We start from the raw sequence: 21,454 nt of genomic DNA on the forward strand, positions 1-21,454 counted from the left end.
GCCCTGCGGTTCTGGAGGACGGACCCCGCTACCGCGCGCGGGGCCGGCCCCCACACTCTCCACTGCGGGCGGGCGGGCGCGCCGGCGAGGCTTCGGCCCGGCGCGAAAGGCATGCGCATGCTCCGTTCGCGCGGGACCCTGGGAGCAGTGGTTTCCGGGGCGCGGGGCCCCGGGCGCGCCCCCTGCCTGCGGCCCGCGCGGGACTCCAGCTCCCGGCCGGCGCGCGCGGGGCGGGGCCTGTGGGGCCGATGGGCGGGACCTCGGCGCCGATGGGCGGGGCTGCGCGGGGCGGGGCCTCGGCGCCGTGCGCCGCTGCCCGCGGTCGGAGGCTGGCGAGACGCGGGCCGGAGTCGCCCCCGGGGCCGGGCGCGCGCGGGGCCCTCGCTGTCGGCCGGGACGCGGGGGAGCCCTGCGCGCGGCGGGGCGCGAGGGGGAGCGGCTGGGCGGCCAATGCGAAACTGGCTGGTGCTGCTGTGCCCGTGCGTGCTCGGGGCCGCGCTGCACCTCTGGCTGCGGCTGCGCTCCGCGCCGCCCGCCCGCGCCCCCGGGGCCGGCGCGGCAGGTGAGGCGCGGGGCCGGGGCCGGGATCTTGCGCGGAGCGTGGCCGTCTGGCGCCGGGGCGGCAGGCCTGACGGAAGCCCGCGCTGGGTGGGCGTGCTGTGCGCTCTGGGCCACGGCGGGGTCGAGTGGGACGGGCGCGGCTCGCGTGCCGCGGGCCCCGGAGCGTGGGGCGGGTTGGCGCGGTGCACGTGCGGGCACCCGTCCTGGCCGTGCGCGGCCGCCGCGGGAGCGCACCCAGGTGCAGAGGTGTCCAGCTCCCCTGCACCTCTCCAGCTTCCCCTACCGTACCTCCTTAAGGGCTTGCCGAGGACTGTACCCAGAGCTGGAAAGCAAGCTATTTTTAAAGATGAGGTAATACCTATTTTGTTTTTTAACTATGTTGGGATTGTTTTCTTACCTCCTCTTCTCAAAACAGCTGTTTTTTTTTTTTTTTGTTTTCTTTTTTTTTAATCGGAAAGTTTTAAAAACTGGAATATTTGCTGTTTGGCAGATATCTCTTGAGCCTTAACAAAATATTTAGCAATCCTCAAAACTGGCTCACTGTCATATGAGATTATGTTGGAGTTATTTTACTTTCCTATTTGACAAACCACCAGCTTTTTGAAAAGGCTATTTATGTGACCTGAATAGATGAAATATTATTTAAGTGATATGACGGAAGTACAGTATTACAGTGCTGTTAGCCTATTAACAAGTTGGGGGTTTGTTTTTTTTTCTAGACCGAGTTGATAAGAAATTGCCATACATTTGAAGTGCTTGGTAACATCTGTAGGGTTGGTGTTTTATCAATTTCCTTTTCAATCAGTGAGTCCTACTAAAATCTACTTGCAGGGCACCCTTAGAATATTTTTTACCTTAACAGTCTTTTGGGGTTCAGTAAAGCAAACAAAAACCTTGCCTTCATGCTTCCATCTTTGTGGGCCTGCAATCAGTTTCTTAGTTGGAGACAGGCTTTTCCTGTTTGCTTGGTGTGTGACTGGTGCCTGTCACCCTGTTAGACCAGGCTAGATTAAGTAAACAGGTGAACTGTGGGAAGGGACAGGGCAATGAGTGAGGAGATCAATACTGGTTGTAGAAATTAACTCTGACTTTGAGTGGGTATTGGGCATCTGGTCAGATAATAAATAGGATATTGTAATCTAAAACCTGACAGACTCTTAACTTTTTTCCCTTAAGCACTTTCAAAACAAAACAGGACAAGGTTTGTGATTGCCAAGATTTCCCACAGCTGCTTTCTCTGTTGTGCTTCTCCATGTTTAAACTAAAACATTTGGGAATTTTTGCATTTTGATCCTACTCTTTAAACCTAGACAGAAAACCCCAGGATTTTGCTAAATATTCTTCCCACAATTTAGCATATTAAGATTTACTTCTGTTCTCTCTTCTTCCTCTTTGTCCACCTTCGATCCAGTCAAGTCGAGACAGTATTTTCTGGGAGATTTACCTCCCCAGAATATTAAGAAAGGCCTTCTGGCTGGCAGTTGGCTCAGCAAACATTGCAGCTTTCTCTGGGCCAGCTCCTGTTTTAGGTGCAGAATTAAGCAGTAATCAAGATAAAGGGCTTGCCCTTATGCATTTATTAATTGGAAGACAGGGGATGAGAAAATAATTATAAATCTCATGGGACAGTGACAAATATGTTTCAACAGGGAGTCACCGAAGGCCACTGAAGAGGAGACAGTTGAGCAGGGACCTGAGTGAAGTGAGTTGTGTTCGTGCCAGGATCTGTTCTACTGTGGGGATTGCCTTCAACAGCTGAGACCTGCAGGGAAGCAGCTGTTAAGGGGAAGCAGGCCTCCTTGTGAGCTCCATGCATCTGGAGGATCCTGCAGGATGAAGGAGATAGCCATCAGGCCAGGCATGCAGAGGAGGGTATTCCTGATCCCAGCATACTGGTTTTGGGTAATGCCTTAGTAAGGATTGTTTAACAGTTAATTTAGAAGAATGATGTGATTTAAAAGAAAAAAGGGGTTTGGGGGGGCCTTCCCTGTGTAGGCTATTTGGAAAGAAGGAAACCAAAGAAAGGAAAGGAACACATTTACTGAGTGAATACCTGCAGTGCAAGGTGTGCTGGATGCCTGGTGTGCTGAGAAATCTGTGGGGACCTAGGGCAAGTAGGTCATAAACCAATTGCTGCTTGCTTTGCAAGTTTGCCTAGGCCTAGTTCTTCTAAAATTACCCCTGTATGCTGTGTGCTAATTGTGTCTCTGTACTTCAGTTTCTTTGTTTCGAAAATAATGATACAGGGTTGTTTTGAAGACTCAATGAATCCCAGGACAGGGCCTAAGTCACAGCACTCCATGGCGTTGAGAGAGGAGTGGTAGTGCGCATGGTGGTAGCTGAAGTCTGTGTTAGCAGGCTGTTTGGGGAGGTACCTCTGAGGCTGGCAAGAGCACACTGTAATAGTGTACATGGTGACTCCTTCTCAGTAGGTCTGGGAGGAGCTTGTTGTGGTTTTTTTCATTTTCAAGATTTTCATCTTTGGTGATTGATATTGTCCAAGAACATGCAATGTGAGAGTGGAATTTTGTTTGATTTTTTTTTTTTTCTTGGTTTTTGAGCTTATTTTGAACAGTCAGTTTGAGGTCAGCCTCCCTAGGTTTTTGGATGTGTACTCCCTAGATTTTTGGATGTGCAGTCAGTGCAGAGCCTAGCAGGTAGCTAAACTTTCAGAATGTATTACAGTGTTTAAGAAAAGAAATGGTCACTATCCTGGGGAGCTTCCCTGGGGATATGAATTATTCCTGACATTGTGAAGAACTTGCTTGCTGCTGTCTGTACCTTTAAGCATAGAGAATACAGGAGGTGCTCAGTAATTTGAATGAACGAATCAAGAGAATAAAACTGGGGGGGGGGGAATGAATGAGTAGGTCATCCATCTGCTTTCATGCCACAATGACTTTATGATTTAAAATAGTTTCTTCTAAAAGTGAAACAAGTTCTTTGTAGGAAAATGAAATTATTTTTAAAAAGGAAAGGAAAATCTAGACCATTTTTAAAAACATCTAATACATTTTTTAACATTTTTTATTTTAATTATACATGACAGTAGAATGCGTCTATGCACTTTGATGTATTATACATAGGTGGGATATAATTTCTCATTTTTCTGAGTGTACATGTTACAGAATCATATTGGTCATATATACATACAGTAATAATGTCTGTTTCATTCTACTATCTTTCTTATCCCCACATCCCCTCCCCTCCCCTCCTACCCAATCTAAGGTAACACTGTTCTTCCCTAATGCCCCTGCCTTATTGTGAATTAGCATCTGCATATTAAAGAAACCATTTGGCCTTTGCTTTTGTAGGATTGGTTATTTCACTTAGCATGATATTCTCTAACTTCAATCATTAATGCCATAATTTTACTCTTCTTTAAAGCTGAATAATATTCCACTGAGTATATATATCACATTTTCTTTATCCATTCATATATTGAGGGACACCTAGGTTTCTGGTACATGTTTGGGGGAAATTATTTAATATGCTTTAAAATTTCATTGATGTATAATACACATTCTTTTCATGTATCTGTGCAGCTTAATTTATTTGCACAAGTTCAAAATCCCCAGCTAATCAGCACTCAAATTTAAAAAAAATCACCACTGAAGCACCCTTCCTGCTTTCCTCCATCTCTGCCTAGTAGAAACCACCACCCTGACATAACGACAGAGCTTTGCCTGCTTTTGTGCTGTATATAAATGGAACTGAACAGAATGTACATAGTTTTTACAGACTGTTTCTCTTGGTATGATGTAGGATAGTATCTCTGATCGACTACAGGATTTTACTGTCTCTGTGGTATTCTGTCACAGATACACCATGATTTATTTGATGGGTTCCTTGCTTGTGCACTGTGGGCTTGCAGTTTTCACTATTGGCGAGTGGCGCTGTGGTGAGCAGATATTTGTGTCAGTGACTGTGTCTTAAGAGTTCTCAGGATGGAATTGCTGGACAAAGGTTATTCCCTTCCAAGGTTTGCATATTGCCAAAGTGCCCTGCAGAAGGCAGCACCAGATTACACGTCCACAGCAGTGAAGGAGAGGGTCCGTTTCCTTGAAGTCCCTGCCATCATTTAGTTCATATCACTTAAAACATTTGTCAGTTTGAATGTAAAGGAAAAGTGGTGTTTTACTGCTCTAATTCAAGTTGAAGGTTTTTTCCACGGGTTGTTGACTATTTGCCTTCTTTCGTGAATGATCTTTATGTCCTTTTGTCTCATGTTTTTCTTAGTTTTCATTTTTGTCCCTGTTTTCAGGCACCAGAGTCAAACTTGGTGCTGTGAGGTTATAGCACATAGCAGGGTAGAGAGAGCACAGAGTTGGACTGGTAAAGGGAGCTGCCGCACATTCCTGCCCAGTGCTCATGAAGCATCCACTTGGGGTGTGGACCTGTAACACTCAGCAGTCTGTCCTGCTGTTGCTGTTGCTTTTGATGGTATGTGGGAGAAGAGGCCCGTGTTTCTCAAGTCTGACTTCCTTGTATCTGGAAGCAGAAGTTCTCTAAAAGACCAGAATATGCCCTCCCCCTGCCGCCACCGGAGTGGAAAAAGGCACGTGAAGCAGAGCAGTTGAAGAGAAGCAGCAGGGATATTAGAGCAGGAGGACTGACGGAGGCAGAGAGGTAGAGTAGGACCCAAAAGTAGTTTCCAACCACAATCCCATGGGATTGTCACATGCCATGTGTTTATCTTTGGATGTGTTTATTTACTTATTTTTAGAAAAACCTTGCAGTAATATGGAGAAATCAGGGAGAATAATTCATGTACCTTTGTACTGGTCCAGGTGAAAGATACCACTGAGGCAGCAGCTAGAATTAATGCCAAGACAGCGATAAATTTGAGGCATTTTTTATGAAGATTTTGATTCATTAAGAACAGGTTAGGGCTGGGGATGTGGCTCAAGCAGTAGCGCGCTTGCCTGGCATGCGGGCGGCCTGAGTTCAATCCTCAGTACCACATACAAAACAAAGATGTTGTGTCCGCCGAAAACTAAAAAATAAATATTAAAATTCTCTCTCTCTCTCTCTAAAAAAAAAAAACAGGTTAGCTGGGTATGGTGGCACATGCCTGTAATTGTTGTGACTTGGTGGCCCAGACAGGAGTTATAAGATTGAGGCTAGCCTCAGGAACTTAGAACCTTAGCAAGACATTGTCTCGAAATACTAATTATTTATTTTTTTTATTTTAATGTTTATTTTTGTAGCTGTAGAAGGACAGAACGCCTTTATTTTATTTGTTTATTTTTATGTGGTGTTAAGGATCGAACCCAGTGCCTCATGCATGATAGGCAAGTGCTCTGCTCAGCCCCAGCCTGAAATACTAATTATTTTGATTATCACCAAAACTAATAGCTGTTTGGCGTTCAGATGGATAGTTCAGTTATTTTGAAATTTTGCTTTTGTGAAACACTTTTGTTTTCTGATGGCATCAGATAAATGAGACATTTAGGTTAAGTGTAATTTTTACCTTTCTACAGCTTTAAATCTTTTGAGATGACATTTTGAAAGACTGAACTAGAGCATCTAAATACTTTTTTGTTCAAGTTTTCTGTCATTAAGAAATGAGACAAAGCTGAGCATGGTGGTGCATGCCTGTGATCCCAGTGACATGGGAGGCTGAGGCAGGAGGATCACAAGTTCAAGGCCAGCTTGGGCATCTTAGTGAGATCGTCTCAAAATAAAAAGTGCTGGTGGATATAGCTGAGCAGTAGAGCACCCTGGGTTTAGTCCCTAGTACTGGAAGGAAAACAAAGAAACTGAGGCCGAGGGATGTAAATAACTTCTTGCTGAGGTCACATAGCACATTGGCAGTGGAATCCATGTCCGACTTGACTGGTGATGACATTTGCCTACCTCCTGTCACTCGAAAGTCCTTACTGTTTTTCTGTATGCAGGGGGTGGTAGGAATGACAAAATTTTCACGTATGCATTTCAGTTCTCCAAGTTCAGATTCATTTACTTTCAGTAACAGGTACAGCTTTCACCACATAGTTATATATCTGAGAGAAAAATGTTTCTGGGCCATGAATTTAAAAAAAAAAAAATGTGTTAAACAGCACGTTCAGTGATTCACCTATCACTGATTCCCCATTTTAACTGGTGATGTGGATAAGATCAAATAAGCTACATGGGGCTATGCAGACACCGAACAGAACAGAGACAAGGGCTAGACTCAGGTCGCCTGGGAGTAAATGTCAGCCCCATGCTGACTAGCTTTTGACTTGGGGCAGGTCCTGAGTTCTCTGTACCTGCTTCCTCATTTTGTCAGTCAGTACCTACCAGCCGGGTTGTGAGCATTAAGTGAACTTCTGTGTGTAATCATTTACCACATATCAGGATTTAGTGAATAGGACTGTTAATAAGCAAGCTTAATCCATGAAAGTTTGGGTTTATTTTAAAGATATTTCTGTACTTAGAAAAGAATTAATTTTGGTACAAATGTAATAACAAGTATCTGTTCCTTTTAGAAGTGAAGTCTTTTGTAAACATATATTATCTGTTATTTTATATAGAAAATTAGGTAAGCATTTCCTGTATTCCTATTGTAATAATATAATAGCCTTAACATTTTCCTAGAATAATCTTACCCTGATTTTATTATTTTAGTTGGACCTTTGAAAAAGCATCAAGGTGTTTTTTGTTGTGTTTTGGGCTGAAAACCTGGATCCTGTAAAGCACCGCATTTATTGTAGTAAAGATTCCTGGCCAAAAAAAAAAAAAAAAAAGATTCCTGGCCTCATAGTTTATTTCTGCCAATATTCTGGGTCAGTTCCCAGCACTGGAGAAAGGTGACGTGGATCGTATCAGAGCTGTATATAAGCTGGTAGCTCTCAAACTGTTTCGATGAGAAACAAGAAGGGAGCCTGCATCCGCTTTCTAAAGTCAAGTTTTAGAGTTTGCATGTAATCTTGCCCAGTAGAACTATGACAGTGAAAGATGAACCATTTATGACTTGTTACATGATTTTTTTTTTAACTAAAAATGTTGTTTCCCCTCTTTTTTTGTTTTTGTTTTTGTTTTTTGGCAGGGCTGAGGATTGAACCCGGGGCCTTGCCCATGCTAGGCAAGTGCTCTCCGCTGAGCCCCATCCCCAGCTCCTTTATTCTTTAGAATAATTTGTATATAATGAAAGTTTTGCTAGGTAGACTTCATTGACATAAGTAAGGGTTCTGATACTTTGCAGTATGGAAGTCCTTTGACTTCATCCCACAAACTTAATAACTAATATCAGTGCAGGACTTCACCTGTCGAAGCACTTTTCTTCTGGCATTTGCTGTTGAGGGCCTCTTCTGTGCTTGGAGCCAACCCAGGATCTTGGTACACATTAAATTTTACTAGAGCTTTATGGGAAGTGTTGTTATATCCATTTGTAGTCAAGGAAACAGAGACTCAGGAAGTTAAAAGAACTTTCAGCTGATTGTGGCAGAACCAGGATTCTGTGGCCTGATTGACTTGTTGCCTGTTATTGTTTGACACATTGCCTTTTCCCTTACCACAAGCATCTTACCTGTTTTGAAAAACTTCCATGCTTGCATGAGTGCAGATATCCCCATTCAAAAGATTGAAAGACGGAAGGTAGTACTCACCTCTGGATGGGGGCTTATGGGTAATTAAAGACGTGTTTTTCTTTGTATTTATTGCACACCTAAAGACATTTCTTTTGTAATAAACTGCTCCTGTTATACACTGAACTTACAGCAACTGAGACATAACTTATTTCTGGTTTCTCATTGTTTATTTATAGATTCCCAGGCCTTCTTTCATCAGTGGAAGTCCAGTCACTATGATGTGGTGGTGGGTGTGTTGTCAGCTCGAAGTAACCGTGAGCTCCGGGATGCTATAAGAAACACCTGGCTGAAGCACTCGCTGCGTCACCCAGCCCTGAGTCAGCGGTAGGTGTTCTGCAAGCTCCTTGCCTGCTTTGAGGGTGTTAAGACCCTGTCTGCAGGAGCTGGAGATGCTGATTGAAATAGGAGGCCACCTTGCTTCTCTTACACATTGTTGGGCCCCAGAAGTGGATTTGACCAGTTTGAAGCTGATGGGCTCTTGGAGGAGAGTGTGTCTGTTGGTTATGCACCATGGTTTCATTTTGGCTCTAACCTCATGTAGCAATCCCAAACATTTCCACTCTAGAGTGCTTTTCCCTGACTGCCCAGAGGTGGACGCCTGGGGTGTGGCGAGCGCCATGCACATGCCCTTTCCTGACTGCCCTGGCCACACTGTGCTTCTCAGCCCCCCTCTTGCGGCCAGGAGGTGGCTCAGCCATTGGTTAGGAGCATGGGGCCCTGTCTGTTCTCCTTGTAGTGAGGGAGCTGCAGAAAGGAAGCTTAGAAGCCAGGCCCCAGCAATGCGCAGACACTTGGGCCATGAGCAGAAGGGGCCTCTTGGGAGCTGAGCTAGCACTTTTGAGTAGCACTGCAAGTGAATTGCGGATGTGAGTTTTCTTGTCAATGGCCATGAGCTTTTGGGGAATCTCCTGTCCTCCTCACGCAGCTTTCATTCCTTTCCAAGACAGGTTTCCTTAGTCATGATCCCAACGATGGTAGAATCGTTGTCCAGCAAGCAAAAGCCTAGGATTGTCACCACTGTCAGACCACCTCCAGAATACATACTTCCTGTAGCCTTTCCCACCTTGGAAAATAGGGACTCCACCAGCTGCTCAGACCAAAATCCAGTTTCACCACGGCTTCCTTGCTTTCACGGGCCACATCCCATCCCTTGGTGCTGCTTTAGGTCAGATCTGGAATGGGCTTCTTCCACCTTCGCTGCTCCATCCTCACCTGATTGTGCAGGAGCCCCTTCCGTGGATTTCTTGCTTCTACCTTTGGCCCTGTACATTCTGTTTTCCATACAGCAGCCAGCATGCTCCTTTTAAAATTAGTCAAATGATGGTGGTTTATACCCCTGCCCGACTTCCTTTTCTTGCTTAGAATGAAATCCCCAGTGTCCAGTGGCCTCTGTTCCCCTGTGCCACCATCTACTCTGCACTCTGTGCCCCTGCTGTCCCCTGTCGAGACCTTGCTTCCACTAGAAGTTCTCCCCGCCGTAGGCTCATGCATGGGTGTGGGGCTCCCTGTTAAATAGCAACCCCTTCCTGCCCGCCTCTTATTCCCTTCTGGTGGTATTGCCACATTCACCACCCACCGGTGTGCTGCTGTACTTAGATGTGCATCTGCACATCACCAGAGTCGCTGTGTTTAGACGCTGTGTTTACACATCATTTGTCTCCCTGACTTCTGTGTCTTACTGGCTCCTGGCGTGGCCTGGAGCAAGGCACTCAACACTTGAATGAACAACTCAGAACTAAATGTAATGACAGAATTTACAGTCAGATGCTTGCCAGTAGTTCATTCACCTTTGTAGCAGTTCTTGCTTTAAATTTAGTAAGCTGGGTAGCTTGTTTTATGAAAATGATGTCTGTCTATATACAAATAGGTACTAGCTAAAAGCACCTTTCTGGGGAATAATTACATGAATTCAATAAAAGCATTTAAGATAGCTTAAAGACCACTTTTGGTGAATGCATGCAGTAATTGAGTGCATTTGTCCATGCCTGTTTTGTTCCCATGCTGTGCCGGCCATGTGTGGGTTTCTGCCTTCAGTGGTCTTCAGAGTGTGTGCATGTCTGGGGCCTGGTGCACTTTCCTTGCCCTTCTCTGGAGCCAAACTCAGCACTAGACACCTTGAGGCCCTTCTTCAATTCTAGGCCTTTGTAGTGAAAATGTCATTTGTCGATTTGACATGTTTGTCAAGTGTCCTTTGTAAGCAGGCGGTGCTCTGTGTGGTGGAACACAGATGTAGGTGCAGGATAGCCCAGGTGTTTGGAGGGCTCGCGATTTGGAAGGACCTGGACGTGATGGTGTTGCAAGGTGTTTCATGGGCAATACTGTAAATAGGTATAAGATGGCCTAGGGTGTTTGGGGCTGAGGGGGTTGATGAGGGCAAGTGTTAGAAAGCCAGGGAAGGAAGGAGGGACCCAGAGAGGTTGTGCAGAGGGATGGGGTGGGGTTCCTGTGCTTGCAGGAGTAGACAGAGGCCCGAGCAAGCAGAGCAGGTATGTGGAGGCTGAGGGAGCTGGACCTGTTCATTTAGAGCTGCTGAGGGGCGAATTTACCTGGTCAGAGAAAGATGGACTGGGGTGACTGCTAGCTTTTGTCAAAGTACCAAGTGAGAAGAATGGTTTGCATGGGAAAGAAGCTCAGTGCGGTATGCTGAGTTGGGAGCAGGGTGTCCTGAGAAGTGTTTGTTGCCTGGCTGTCTGGAAGAAAGTGCTTCTATATAAATGTGTGTTCATTGTAAATTTCCCAGATACAAAGGATGTGCACCACTTAATCGACAGATAATAGAATATATAGCACTCAGTGAATTCCACGTGGTCAGTCGGTTCTCACAGAATGCTTTTGTTGTTTGCTTGACTCTTTTTTTTTTTCAATATTTATTTTTTAGTTGTAGTTGGACACAATGCCTTTATTTCACTTATTTATTTTTATGTGGTGCTGAGGTTCAAACCCGGGGTCCTGCACATGCCAGGCGAGCGCTCTACCACTGAGCCACAACCCCAGCCCCGTTTGCTTGACTCTTATGTCTTAGCCAACTTGTGGTTACAATTGACAACTCTTTTAAGTCGAAGAGTAAGACTGAGGGGCTGGGGCTGTAGCTCAGTAGTAGAACACTTGCCTTGCACATGTGAGGTGCTGGGTTCCATCCTCAGCACCACATAAAAATAAATAAATAAAAAGGTATTGTGTCCATCTACAACTATAAATATATATATATATATATATATATATATATATATATATGTATATGTATGTATATATAAAAAATAAGACTTATATATAAAAATAAGACTGAAGTGCCAGTTAAGATATGTCAGAGTTTGCTGGGTGCTGTGGTACATAGCTATAATCCCCGCAGTTTGGGAGGCTGAGGCAAGAGGATTGCAGTTCAAGGCCAGCCTCAGCAGCTTAGTGAAGCCCTGTCTCAGAATGGAAAAATGAAAAGGGCTGGGGGATGTGGCTTAGTGGTTTAAGCATCCCTGGGTTCAATCCCTAGTGTCCAAAAAAAAAAAGAAAGATATATCAGAACTTGACTGTCAGACAATGAAATCAGTGATGGCTTGGCTGAATCAGATCATAGTCTTGAACACTGGGAGGGTGTTTCCTCAATTTTGGGGTCCCATCCACAGTGTAACAGCTATGGGTACTTCACATTAAGTTTAATTTGCATTATTAACATTTTTTCCACACTTTCTTGAATGGAGACAATCAAGAAAACAATGTGTTGAGTGCTTCTTTGTGTTTTTGCCAGTTTCCATGGTGGAAGTATTTCTGCCATAGCAAATCGCACACCACTAAAGTGACATTCCTGAATGCAGAATTGGAGAATGATGTGTATAACATGTCTTTTATCACATCTCCATCATACAGCTGTAGATACAAATAACCTCAAATGCACAATAGTAAAATATAGTAAAATCAGAGAATGGTGAATCTGAACATTTCCTTGTTTTTGATATATTTAAATGGTAAGATGTGTAATTCTAATTTTTAATAAAGGCTGTGCTTAATCATCATTTCACAGCATTCCTGTGAGAGATGGCACTAGCCAGTTCAGGACGCACCTGCCAGTGGGTTGTGCGGGTAAAGGTGGCTGACTTATGGATCTTTTACTTAGAGGATGAGTCCAAACTAGAGATACTAGTTTGAGTCATTCCCAGGCTAGTTTACCCTTGGGGGTAAGTGACACTGTCCAGAGGGAGGGAGTGGAAAGAGTGAACAGACTGAGAAGAGCTCCAGGAGTGCAGCTCGGGCCACATTCACTACGTTTGAGTATGGAGAAGAGCCGGTTACAGGCTTCCCGGTGGGTGAGGTCTAGGAGCGGCGGGAGCCTCCCCTTGGGGAGACTGAGCTCGAGCAGCAGGAGTACCTGCCAGAGCAGAAGAAAGCAAAAAAGGAAAATTGTGGCCTCAGAGGTTTTTGAGACGCTGCTTCAGGGTAGTTTGCTTCTGCGTGGCTTGCCTGTTTGCTCCTGCTTGCTGTTAGTGCTGTCAGTGCGGCTCGCAGCAGAGGGCTGAGAGTGCACGTGCTGTGGTCAGCACTGTGCCGTTTGTGTGTTCCCCCATTTTGCTTGACTAGAAGACTGTAGAGTATTCTTCAGGGATATTCAGATGCTTCTGGAAATTCCTTATGCTTAGAATCTTGAATTACTGAATTTTGAACTTTGGAAACTGCTGATTTCACCAGTTAATTTATAACAGTGTTGATGCAAATACCGTAGTCTTGTAGAGATTAATCCTCATGAACACTTGCATCTCAAAGTAGAAGTTCTGGAATGGGTGAGGAAGCGGGCACGGGTGTGGTCAAGGTCACTGACGTGTGGATACCCACGTGTCTCTCAGGGTGCTTGTGAAGTTCATCATAGGTGCTCGGGGCTGTGACGTGCCTGTGGAGGACCGAGAGGACCCCTATTCTTGCAGACTGCTTAACATCTCCAACCCAGGTAGGTCGTCTTCCTCCAAGCTGCATCCACAGCTCAGGTATTGAGTAAAAGTTGCTAAGTGGCATGGAGTCTGTTTTTTTGGGGGGTTGTTACTGGGTATTGAACTTGGGGACACTTGACCCCCACATCCCCATCCTATTTTGTATTTTATTTAGAGACAGGGTGTCGATGTCAGAGACCCTGGGTTCGACAGCCCAGTTTGAGGAAGTGCTAACTCTTCTTTCAGCATTTCCTGTGTTTGTTTATTAGTACTTTCTGTTGTGTTCAGCTGTGACTCTAAGGGAGGTTCAACTTTTCCCAGTATTCAGTGGGCTGAGTTGACTTCTGGCATTTTGAGGTTTGTCCAGCCTTTACAGTGACCCATAGGTCGCTTTTTAGAGACAGTGCTAGTGTACTGGTCAGAGCGTGGCTCTGTGGCTGGCTCTGCCCTACTCAGGCTGTGTGGCCTTCTGTGCCTTCCCTTCGTCCCCTGTACATGGCTGCAAGGAGGGCGCAGGCTGCTGAAGTGTCTGGAGGGCTCCTGGGATGGGAAGCAGGACACGCTGCCCCCACGGGGTGTCTGAAGATGTGCGTGTGCCGGGGAGTGGCACAGCATAGACAGTGCTCTGTATTATTTCATTTTAAAGAGCCTGCCTTTTTATGAGGTTGGGTTTTAGTTGGCTTTTTAAGTACATTGGGCCGTGTTATTTGTGTCTGGTGTTATAAAACGGGGTTTCTTACTTAAGATGTCTAATGAATTAACGTTAATTAATGTTGATATTGTAAGCAGAACATTGTATGTAACTGTGTTCTGGGGAGAGGATCCTTTAGCTTTCACTGGAAGCCCAAAGGGTTTTGAACTCCTTAAAATGCTGTATTGGTGATGATGTGGTAGCCTACGGCAAGTTACCCTTGAAAACCAAAACCAGACCGCAACCAGGAAAACCCTTACATTTAAGCTAACTGGAACTTCATTCTGAAGGGCTGTTATTCAGTAATAGCGAAGGAATGGACCTTTGCATTAATAGAAAATTTCAATGGGTTACACTTTTTTTTAAATATATAAAATCTAAGTTAATGTTGAATCTAACTTTATCCTTTTGACTACCCTGAAAGCATTTATAGTTATTTCAGTGCCTTAGAAGGTCATGCTGGGCATTAATTATGACACTGTGGTGTGTAGAAGGTTTGATTAGTAGCATTATCAAAGCAACGGGGTTTCCTGTGTCTAGGGAGCTAGAGTGCAAGGCATGTTTAAGACAGAAAATATGACTGTTGTGATATGTTTGACCAGTTGCTCTTAACAGATATGCTTCTACTTTTTTTAAATATTTATTTTTTGGTTAGACACAATACCTTTATTTTGTTTATTTATTTTTATGTGGTGTTGAGGGTCGAACCCAGGGCCTCACGCATGCTAGGTGAGTGCTCTACCACTGAGCCACAACCCCAGCCCATGCTTCTACTTTTGATGTTCTTTATTTCTTGCATATACAAAAGAGTGTTTTTGTTGTCCAGTGTGTTTGGAGTCTGGACTCTTGACAGTGCTTGCCCAACTCCTGACTGAAGTCTGTCCGCTTTTCCTTCCTGCTCATGACTAGGAGCCATCACTTCCCTTTAGTCACATTTTATTGAAGATCCAAGTGTAAAATAGCTCCTAGAAACTCTGAGGTTAGAATCTAAATGATCTGCAGGTGTGTGGAAAGAAATTATAAGGTTTTAAAATTTATAAATTTATTTTAACTTTTTTTTTTTTTTTGTGGTGCTTAGGGTCAAACCCAGGGCCTTGTACATGTTAGGCAAGAGCTCTCCACTGGGGCTGGGGGTGTGGCTCAAGCGGTAGCGCGCTCGCCTGGCATGCGTGCGGCCCGGGTTCGATCCTCAGCACCACATACAAACAAAGATGTTGTGTCCGCCAAATACTAAAAAAAGAGCTCTCCACTGACCTACAGCCCCAGCCCTAATACCATTTTTATTTATCTGAAAATAAATAAATAATCTTTATTTAAAAAAACAAGTAATTAATCTTTATTAATTAGAGCTACAAAAAATGTGCATACTGTACACCTCTAAAAGACAGTGAGAACTTTGTTATGATAACTTTAAATAAACATAAGCTTTATATCATTTCTTAAAGTAGCTCTGATGTTCTTGTCCATATTGGTGGTTTCACATGATCTCTGGTGATTCTCTCCTAGTACCTGGGGAGGTAAACTGGGAAGGACTGGGTGCCTATCAGCCATCTGGAAGAGGGGAAGGAGCACGGGCTTTGGAGTCCTTGCAGCTGGGTTTGGTGCCTCCTCTTCCACTTTCTGCGGCTCTTGGTAGATCGCTTAAGGTCTCTTCACTTCAGTTTGTGGACCTGCGAGCTGGAAAAGGCCCCTACCCAGAGCCTGTGAAGGTGCCTGGGATGGGTGGTGGGGGGCGGGAGTCAGACGCCAGCCTCGGTGCGATGGAGATTTCTCTCATCTGTGGTAGTAAGCAAGCATTCTTAAATTGGCTGACAAGAAGCAGCGTTTGGGGGATTTGCCTATCAAGACCAGACTTCATGACTGCAGTCAGTGCATTTTTGTTACTTCTATTCATCCAGTTCTTCTGGTTGACCTGAATTTAGTATTCTCCTGTGGTTTTCAGGTATGTCTGCACCATGTGTGCAAAACCCTGTTAAGGCTGTGCTGATAATTGAATGACTTACCTAAATTTGGCTGAAAACTTCATTTTTTTTTTTTTTGGACACAGTACTTTTATTTTTTTATTTTTATGTGGTGCTGAGGATCGAACCCAGTGCCTCATGTGCTAAAGCAAGTGCTCTACCGTTGAGTCATAACCCCAGCCCTGAAAGCTTATTCTTAAATTTCAAAATAGGTTTTTTTCAAGGAGCAGCCTTGATTTTCAAATATTGAAAAAAAAAAATGCCATTTGTGAAAAATCATATAAGTAGTTACCTATATTTTGCTGTTAAGTCCACTTCTTTGTTATTTTTTATTTTTTTGGATACTGGGACTTGAACCCAGGGGCACCTCACCTCTGAGCTATATCCTCAGCCCCTTGCTAGTTGCCTAGGGCCTCGCTATGTTCTCAGGCTGGCCTCAAACTTGTGATCCTCCTGCTTCAGCCTCCATGGAGTTGCTGAAATTACAGACTCCATTAGTTCTTGTTGGTGAAGGAAAAGTTCATATCTGTTTGTGTAAAACCCCTGTTCTCGTTACTTCCATAGTTTTGAATCAGGAAATCGAGGCATTCAGCCTTTCTGAGGAGGGTTCATCAGGACTCTCCGAGGCCCGGGTCGTCAGCGTGAGCTTCCGAGTGCTCCACCCGATTGTCATTACCAGCCTGGGAGTGTTCTATGAAGCCAGCGACGAGGGTTTCCAGAGAAACATCACGGTCAAGCTCTACCAGGCGGAACAGGAGGTATGCGCCTTGTTCAGAAGCCTAGCTCTTGCTCTTGGCGAACAGCAGGTGGGAGGGCAGGCAGCTCTCTCTGGAGGGAGGCTCTCTTTTCTTGCCTCTCAAATTGAATACATGGTACTGCAGTACATTATAAATGCTGGTTTGGGAGAGATTACCTATGAATAAATGTGTTAAATCTAGAAAACATAAGTAACTAGACTAGATTAGAAGTTTTCCTAAAACTCAAGGATTTCAAAATCTAGTCATGGAGGGGGCTGGGGAGATAGCTCAGTTGGTAGAGGGCTTGCCTTGTTTGCACAAGGCCCTGGGTTCAATCCCCTTCCCCTCCAAAAAAAATCTAGTCATGGATATAAAAAGTTTGGGACTCTTAGAATACATGTGAGTGTTACTATGTCTTCCAGCCCTTAAAATCTGTAATACAAGGTTAATAGCTGCTTGAGATCTTTTTTGTAATGAAGATGTATGGGAGATGTGCGTTTACAAGAACTGAGGTCACTCTGTTCCTGAATTTGGGGAAATCTGATTTGAAGAAGCAGAGGATGGCATGGTATCTAAGAGGACCTGTTTCTGGGTCTTAAATGTATAGAAAACTAGACAATTATGCAGTGAGCACTCATAGCCACCGGTCATGGTCTGCAGTAATCCACATCTTGCTGTTTATCACCTATGTTCATCCATCTTTCAAAAATGTCTTTCAGAGTAGGTTTCAGGATGGGTGTGCTTCACCCCTGAACGTCAGCATGCTGCCATTCACTAAACTTTAATGTTTGTTGATAGTTTTTAAAAATTTGCATAAAGTGCAACGTGCAGATTTTTAAACTGCATAGACCTGCTTAACCCAAACTCCTCTCAAAGTACATCCCCTAGAAATTTCCCTGTGTTCCCTCTGGGTCTATTCATCCCCCCATCCCCCATCCTCCAGGGGCTGCTGCTGTTGGGACTGTTTGCCAGGCACTGGCCTCGCCTGTCCTAGGACTTGGGCAGAGTGGAACTGCGCTGCAGTGCTCTGCCGAATTCCTTTTGCTCGTTTTCCAACTCATTGGTTCCACCCTGTGACTGAGTTTTCCTTCCATCTTCTGTTAGCGGGTTGTGCTGCAGCGGGGTGCTTGCCTGTCTGTTCCTGCCGGTGGGCACCCGGGATGTGTCCGAGAGTTTTCTCCTTTACTCTGTGTGAAGAATCACAGTCAAAGAGTTTTTTTCATTTTGCTGTGTGTGTGTGTGTGTGTGTGTGTGGTGTTGCTGGGGATTGAACCCAGGGCCTGTGCAAGGACTCCACCACCTAGGCCATATCCCCAGCCCCAACTGAGCCATATCCCAGCCCTATTTCTTTTTTTTTTTTAAGCTGTCCTGCTGTGTTTTGTTCTGTCTCCCCTGTTGTTCTTGTTTTTCCTTTTCTGCCTTCTGTGGGTTGACCGAATATTTTTTAGAATGCTGTTTTTAACTTCTATTCTTCCTTTAGCTTCAGCTCTTGTCCCATTGTCTTGTGTGAGGTTGTGCAAGGATCACAGTATGTATTCCAGTCTTCTGTTCCTGTCCTTCCCCTTCAGGTCCAAGGCAGAGAGTTTCCCTTGTCCCCCATGGCTGTTTCCTGTCATTGCCCGTGGGTTTCCTGTATGTGCGCTCTCAGTCTCACAATACTTGTTACAGTTTAAACATCCAGTGCATGTTAAGGGAATATAGAGGAAAATACTCTTTGACACTTGCCCACGTATTCACCATTTCTGATGCTCTGTATTCCTCCATGAGTGTCCAGTTTCTATCTGATATCATTGTCTTCAACCCAAATAATAACCTTCAGTGTTTCTTACACACAGGTTTACTAGTGATAAATTTACTTTTCATTTTTCTGAAAATATCCTTGTTATACTTTTATTCTTTTTTTCTGCTTTATTACTGTGGAATAATTTCTGGATATGGAATTTTGCAGGGTTTTTTTCTCTCTAGTATTTTAAAGATGCATCCCCGTGTTTTTGGCCACAGTTGTGCTAGGGAGAACGCACCATCCTTCATGTTGTTGTTTGTGTGTGGATGTGCGCAGTGTGGTGTGTGCGTTTGGGGCTGCCTTTAAGGTTCTTTGTATTTTGTTGTGAGCAATCTGGATGTGTTGTGCCTTGGAGTGACTTTTCTCTCTGTTTGTTCCTTGAGTTGCTGAGGCTGGCCTCCTGAGTCACTGGGATTGCAGATGTGGCCCCTGTACCCGCCTCTGTGTGTACATGACACTTCTTTTGGTATCGTCCCCTTTGTGAACCACTGTTCATTTTTCCAGTGGTTTCGTGTTTTTCAGAGTTAGGTAATTTTTTAAAGTTCTTTTTTTTTTTTTTAAATATTTTAAGTTTTAGTTGGACACATTATCTTTATTTCACTTATTTATTTTTATGTGGTGCTGAGGATCGAGCACTCTACCACTGAGCCACAATCCCAGCCTCAAAGTTAGGTAATTTTTGTTGATCTACATTCAAGTTCCCTTACTCTTTTATCATCTCAATTATGCAATTAAGCCTATCCAATGAATTTTTTATTTTAGATTTGTTTTAGATATACTTTTCTTCAATTTTCATTTGAAAACTATCTCTTGTAGTTTCTGTTTCTCTAAACTTCTTGTGTGCTCATTACTTTGAGCACATTTCTCCCTGGCAGACACTTGACTGCAGTTATAAAGGCGTCATCCTTGACTGCTTGTCTGTGAATCACCTTCTGTCTCGAGTGCAGTGACCTTTTCTGTTTCATCTTCTGTCTAGTAACTTCAGCTTGTGGCCCAGATGCTGGAGCAAGTTGCTGTGAGAGCTTGGGTCCCGCCGTCTTCCTAGGAGAGTGCTGGATTCCTGTTCTGTTTCAGCAGTTGCACTGGCCAGATTCAGGCTCTGCGTGGCTTCCCTTGACAAGGACAGCAGCTGAAATCTCTGTTCAGTTCTCTGGACCTGAGGGGGGCTGCTCCAGTGCCCTCACACTGTGCTTCCTGAGCAGCCACAGATTTGGGCAGAATCCACAGGAAGACCGTGGCTCTCCCTCTGTGGCCCCTTCCTTGCAGGGGTTTCCTCTTCACTGTTTAGCTGATGTGTCTGTGCCAACTCCACCCTCTTAATTCTTCAGCCAGAAAGACTGCACGTCTGCATTCCGTCTCAGTCACCCTAGATTTGTGCCTTCAGACAGAGACGGGATGGGAACCCAGGGTCCCTTCTAGTTTTGATTCTCCTCTATGTTAAGTGGAATTCCACTGCCTTCAGGTCACCTTTTTATGTTTTGTCCAGATTTCATGATTGTTACCTCTAGGAGAATTAGTCTGATATTACTGGAAACAGAACTCTGTTTTCTCAAATATTTCTGTACTATTGTTATTGTTAATGTTGATTGTTACCAATGGATACCATGTTGGAGTCATAGATAATGTATAAATCTATTTCAAGATTAAATTTCTATTCTACAGTTTTTCATATTACTTCCTCTGAGAGCCTATAGTTAATGTGTTAATGGAAGAGGGAACAAGTGACTCCAGCCATTACGATTGTGGCATGAAGAGCTTTATCAGGTTACTCCACTCTGTAGTCTCTGTGTTCCTGTGGTTGAAGATTTCATGGAAGGACTGGGAGTGTACCTCAGTGGTACAATGGTTCAGGACTTGCATAGCAGGCCTAGGTGTGATCTCCAGCGCTGCCCAAAAAAACCCAAAACAAAGCAAAAAAGCCAGGTGTGGTGGCACATGTCTAATCTCAGCTACTCCAGCTCCTGAGGCAGGAGGATGCAAGCTCAAGGCCAGCTTGGGCCACTTAGCAAGACTCTGCCTCAAAAGGAAATTTATAAAGGGCTGGGGATGCAGCTCACTGGTAGAGCATCCCTGGGTTCAGTCCCCAGTACCGCCTGCCCCACAAAAGATTGAATTGATACTGAAGTTTAGATAGATAACCGAAATAACAGTACACTGAATTCTGCTGTTGTCCTGATTTAGATTCGAATTACTCTTGAATTTTTGATGTACTCAATTGTCTTAGTGCTTGTAGTCTTTTTATAAAAACTATTTGTAATGCTTCCATTATCAGTCAAGTAGTTTAATTCAGACACATAATACTTTGATCGTGTTGAATAATCCCTTGCTGTATTTTTAGCTAGAGAGAAGTCCATAGTTTCTGTCTTTGAGGTTGGACTGGTCTAAGGTGGATACTAAAGGGTTCACGGGCAGACAACAGAAGTATCTTCACTTCATTTCTAGAACTGGTGTTCATGAAAGATGTCATCTTAATCCACTGACGCACCCGTGGTTGTGACTTTGCACGGTCTTGGTCCCTGTGGTGACGTGGTGTATAAGAATAGTCGTGGAAGAAAGAAATGCTCCTGCCTCACAGTGACATCCTGAGAATTGTCTTTTTGTAGTCCCTGTTTTGCTTAAGATCAAATTCCTTTTTTGTGGTTTCTCCTATTCTTAACTTCCTTTAGAGAGTCTGGAGTTTCGTTTGAAGGCGGTTTCTGAGTGCCTTCTGTTCTCTGGAAGCTATAGTCCTCAGTCTGTTCTACACCCTTGGAAGTGCTGGGGTCTGACACTGAGTTGGCCTAATACCATCTCCCTTCCCTGAACGCTTCTCATTTCATATTTCCTTTTAAGGTCATGTGGGTTACATTAGTATGTGAGAACCTCGTGACAGTTTTAATTATCTTCTGTTTATTTAATAGCCACGATGGTACTAGAAAACCCCAAAGTTGCTGAAACCTCTGTGGCACGATATTGGTGACCATGGTTGGGGTGCCTGTGGATTTTACTGACCAAGGGGCAGCGTTTGTCTTTGTTTTCATGTCTCTTCTCCCCCATATGCAGGAGGCCCTCTTCACTGCGCGCTTCAGTCCTCCGAGCTGTGGCGTGCAGGTGAACAAGCTGTGGTACAAGCCCGTGGAGCAGTTCATCTTACCCGAGGTAAAGGCACAGCGGAAGACCCTTCCAGTGTGGTCCTTCACAGGACGGGTGTGTGCTGGTGGGCAAGGCAGCTCTGCAGGACGGGAGGCGGGTGCT

The 21,454-nt window shown here is 44.5% G+C and overlaps 1 protein-coding gene across 9 annotated transcripts in view; it reads left to right on the forward strand.

Annotated features, from left to right (window-relative positions):
- Positions 1 to 326: 326 nt before the first annotated feature.
- The window catches only part of B3galnt2 (beta-1,3-N-acetylgalactosaminyltransferase 2), a 53,196-nt gene continuing 32,068 nt past the window's right edge, over positions 327 to 21,454 (forward strand). For 2 of the 9 annotated variants that reach the window (XM_058575035.1, XM_058575038.1), the window contains exons 1-5: positions 332 to 562; positions 8,312 to 8,459; positions 12,968 to 13,068; positions 16,265 to 16,458; positions 21,263 to 21,406. In XM_058575035.1, the coding sequence (XP_058431018.1) occupies positions 451 to 562; positions 8,312 to 8,459; positions 12,968 to 13,068; positions 16,265 to 16,458; positions 21,263 to 21,406 (699 nt within the window). In that variant the 5' untranslated portion in view covers positions 332 to 450. Of the gene's footprint in view, positions 563 to 8,311; positions 8,460 to 12,967; positions 13,069 to 16,264; positions 16,459 to 21,262; positions 21,407 to 21,454 lie in introns of all 9 variants that reach the window. The other 7 variants (XM_058575041.1, XM_058575037.1, XM_046432083.2 and 4 more) reach the window with 7 other exon arrangements.

This window comes from Marmota monax, unplaced genomic scaffold (assembly GCF_021218885.2).
Source record: "Marmota monax isolate L192 unplaced genomic scaffold, Marmota_monax_Labrador192_F-V1.1 WCK01_AAM20220418_F8-fsc00071, whole genome shotgun sequence".
NCBI classification, from domain to species: domain Eukaryota; kingdom Metazoa; phylum Chordata; class Mammalia; order Rodentia; family Sciuridae; genus Marmota; species Marmota monax.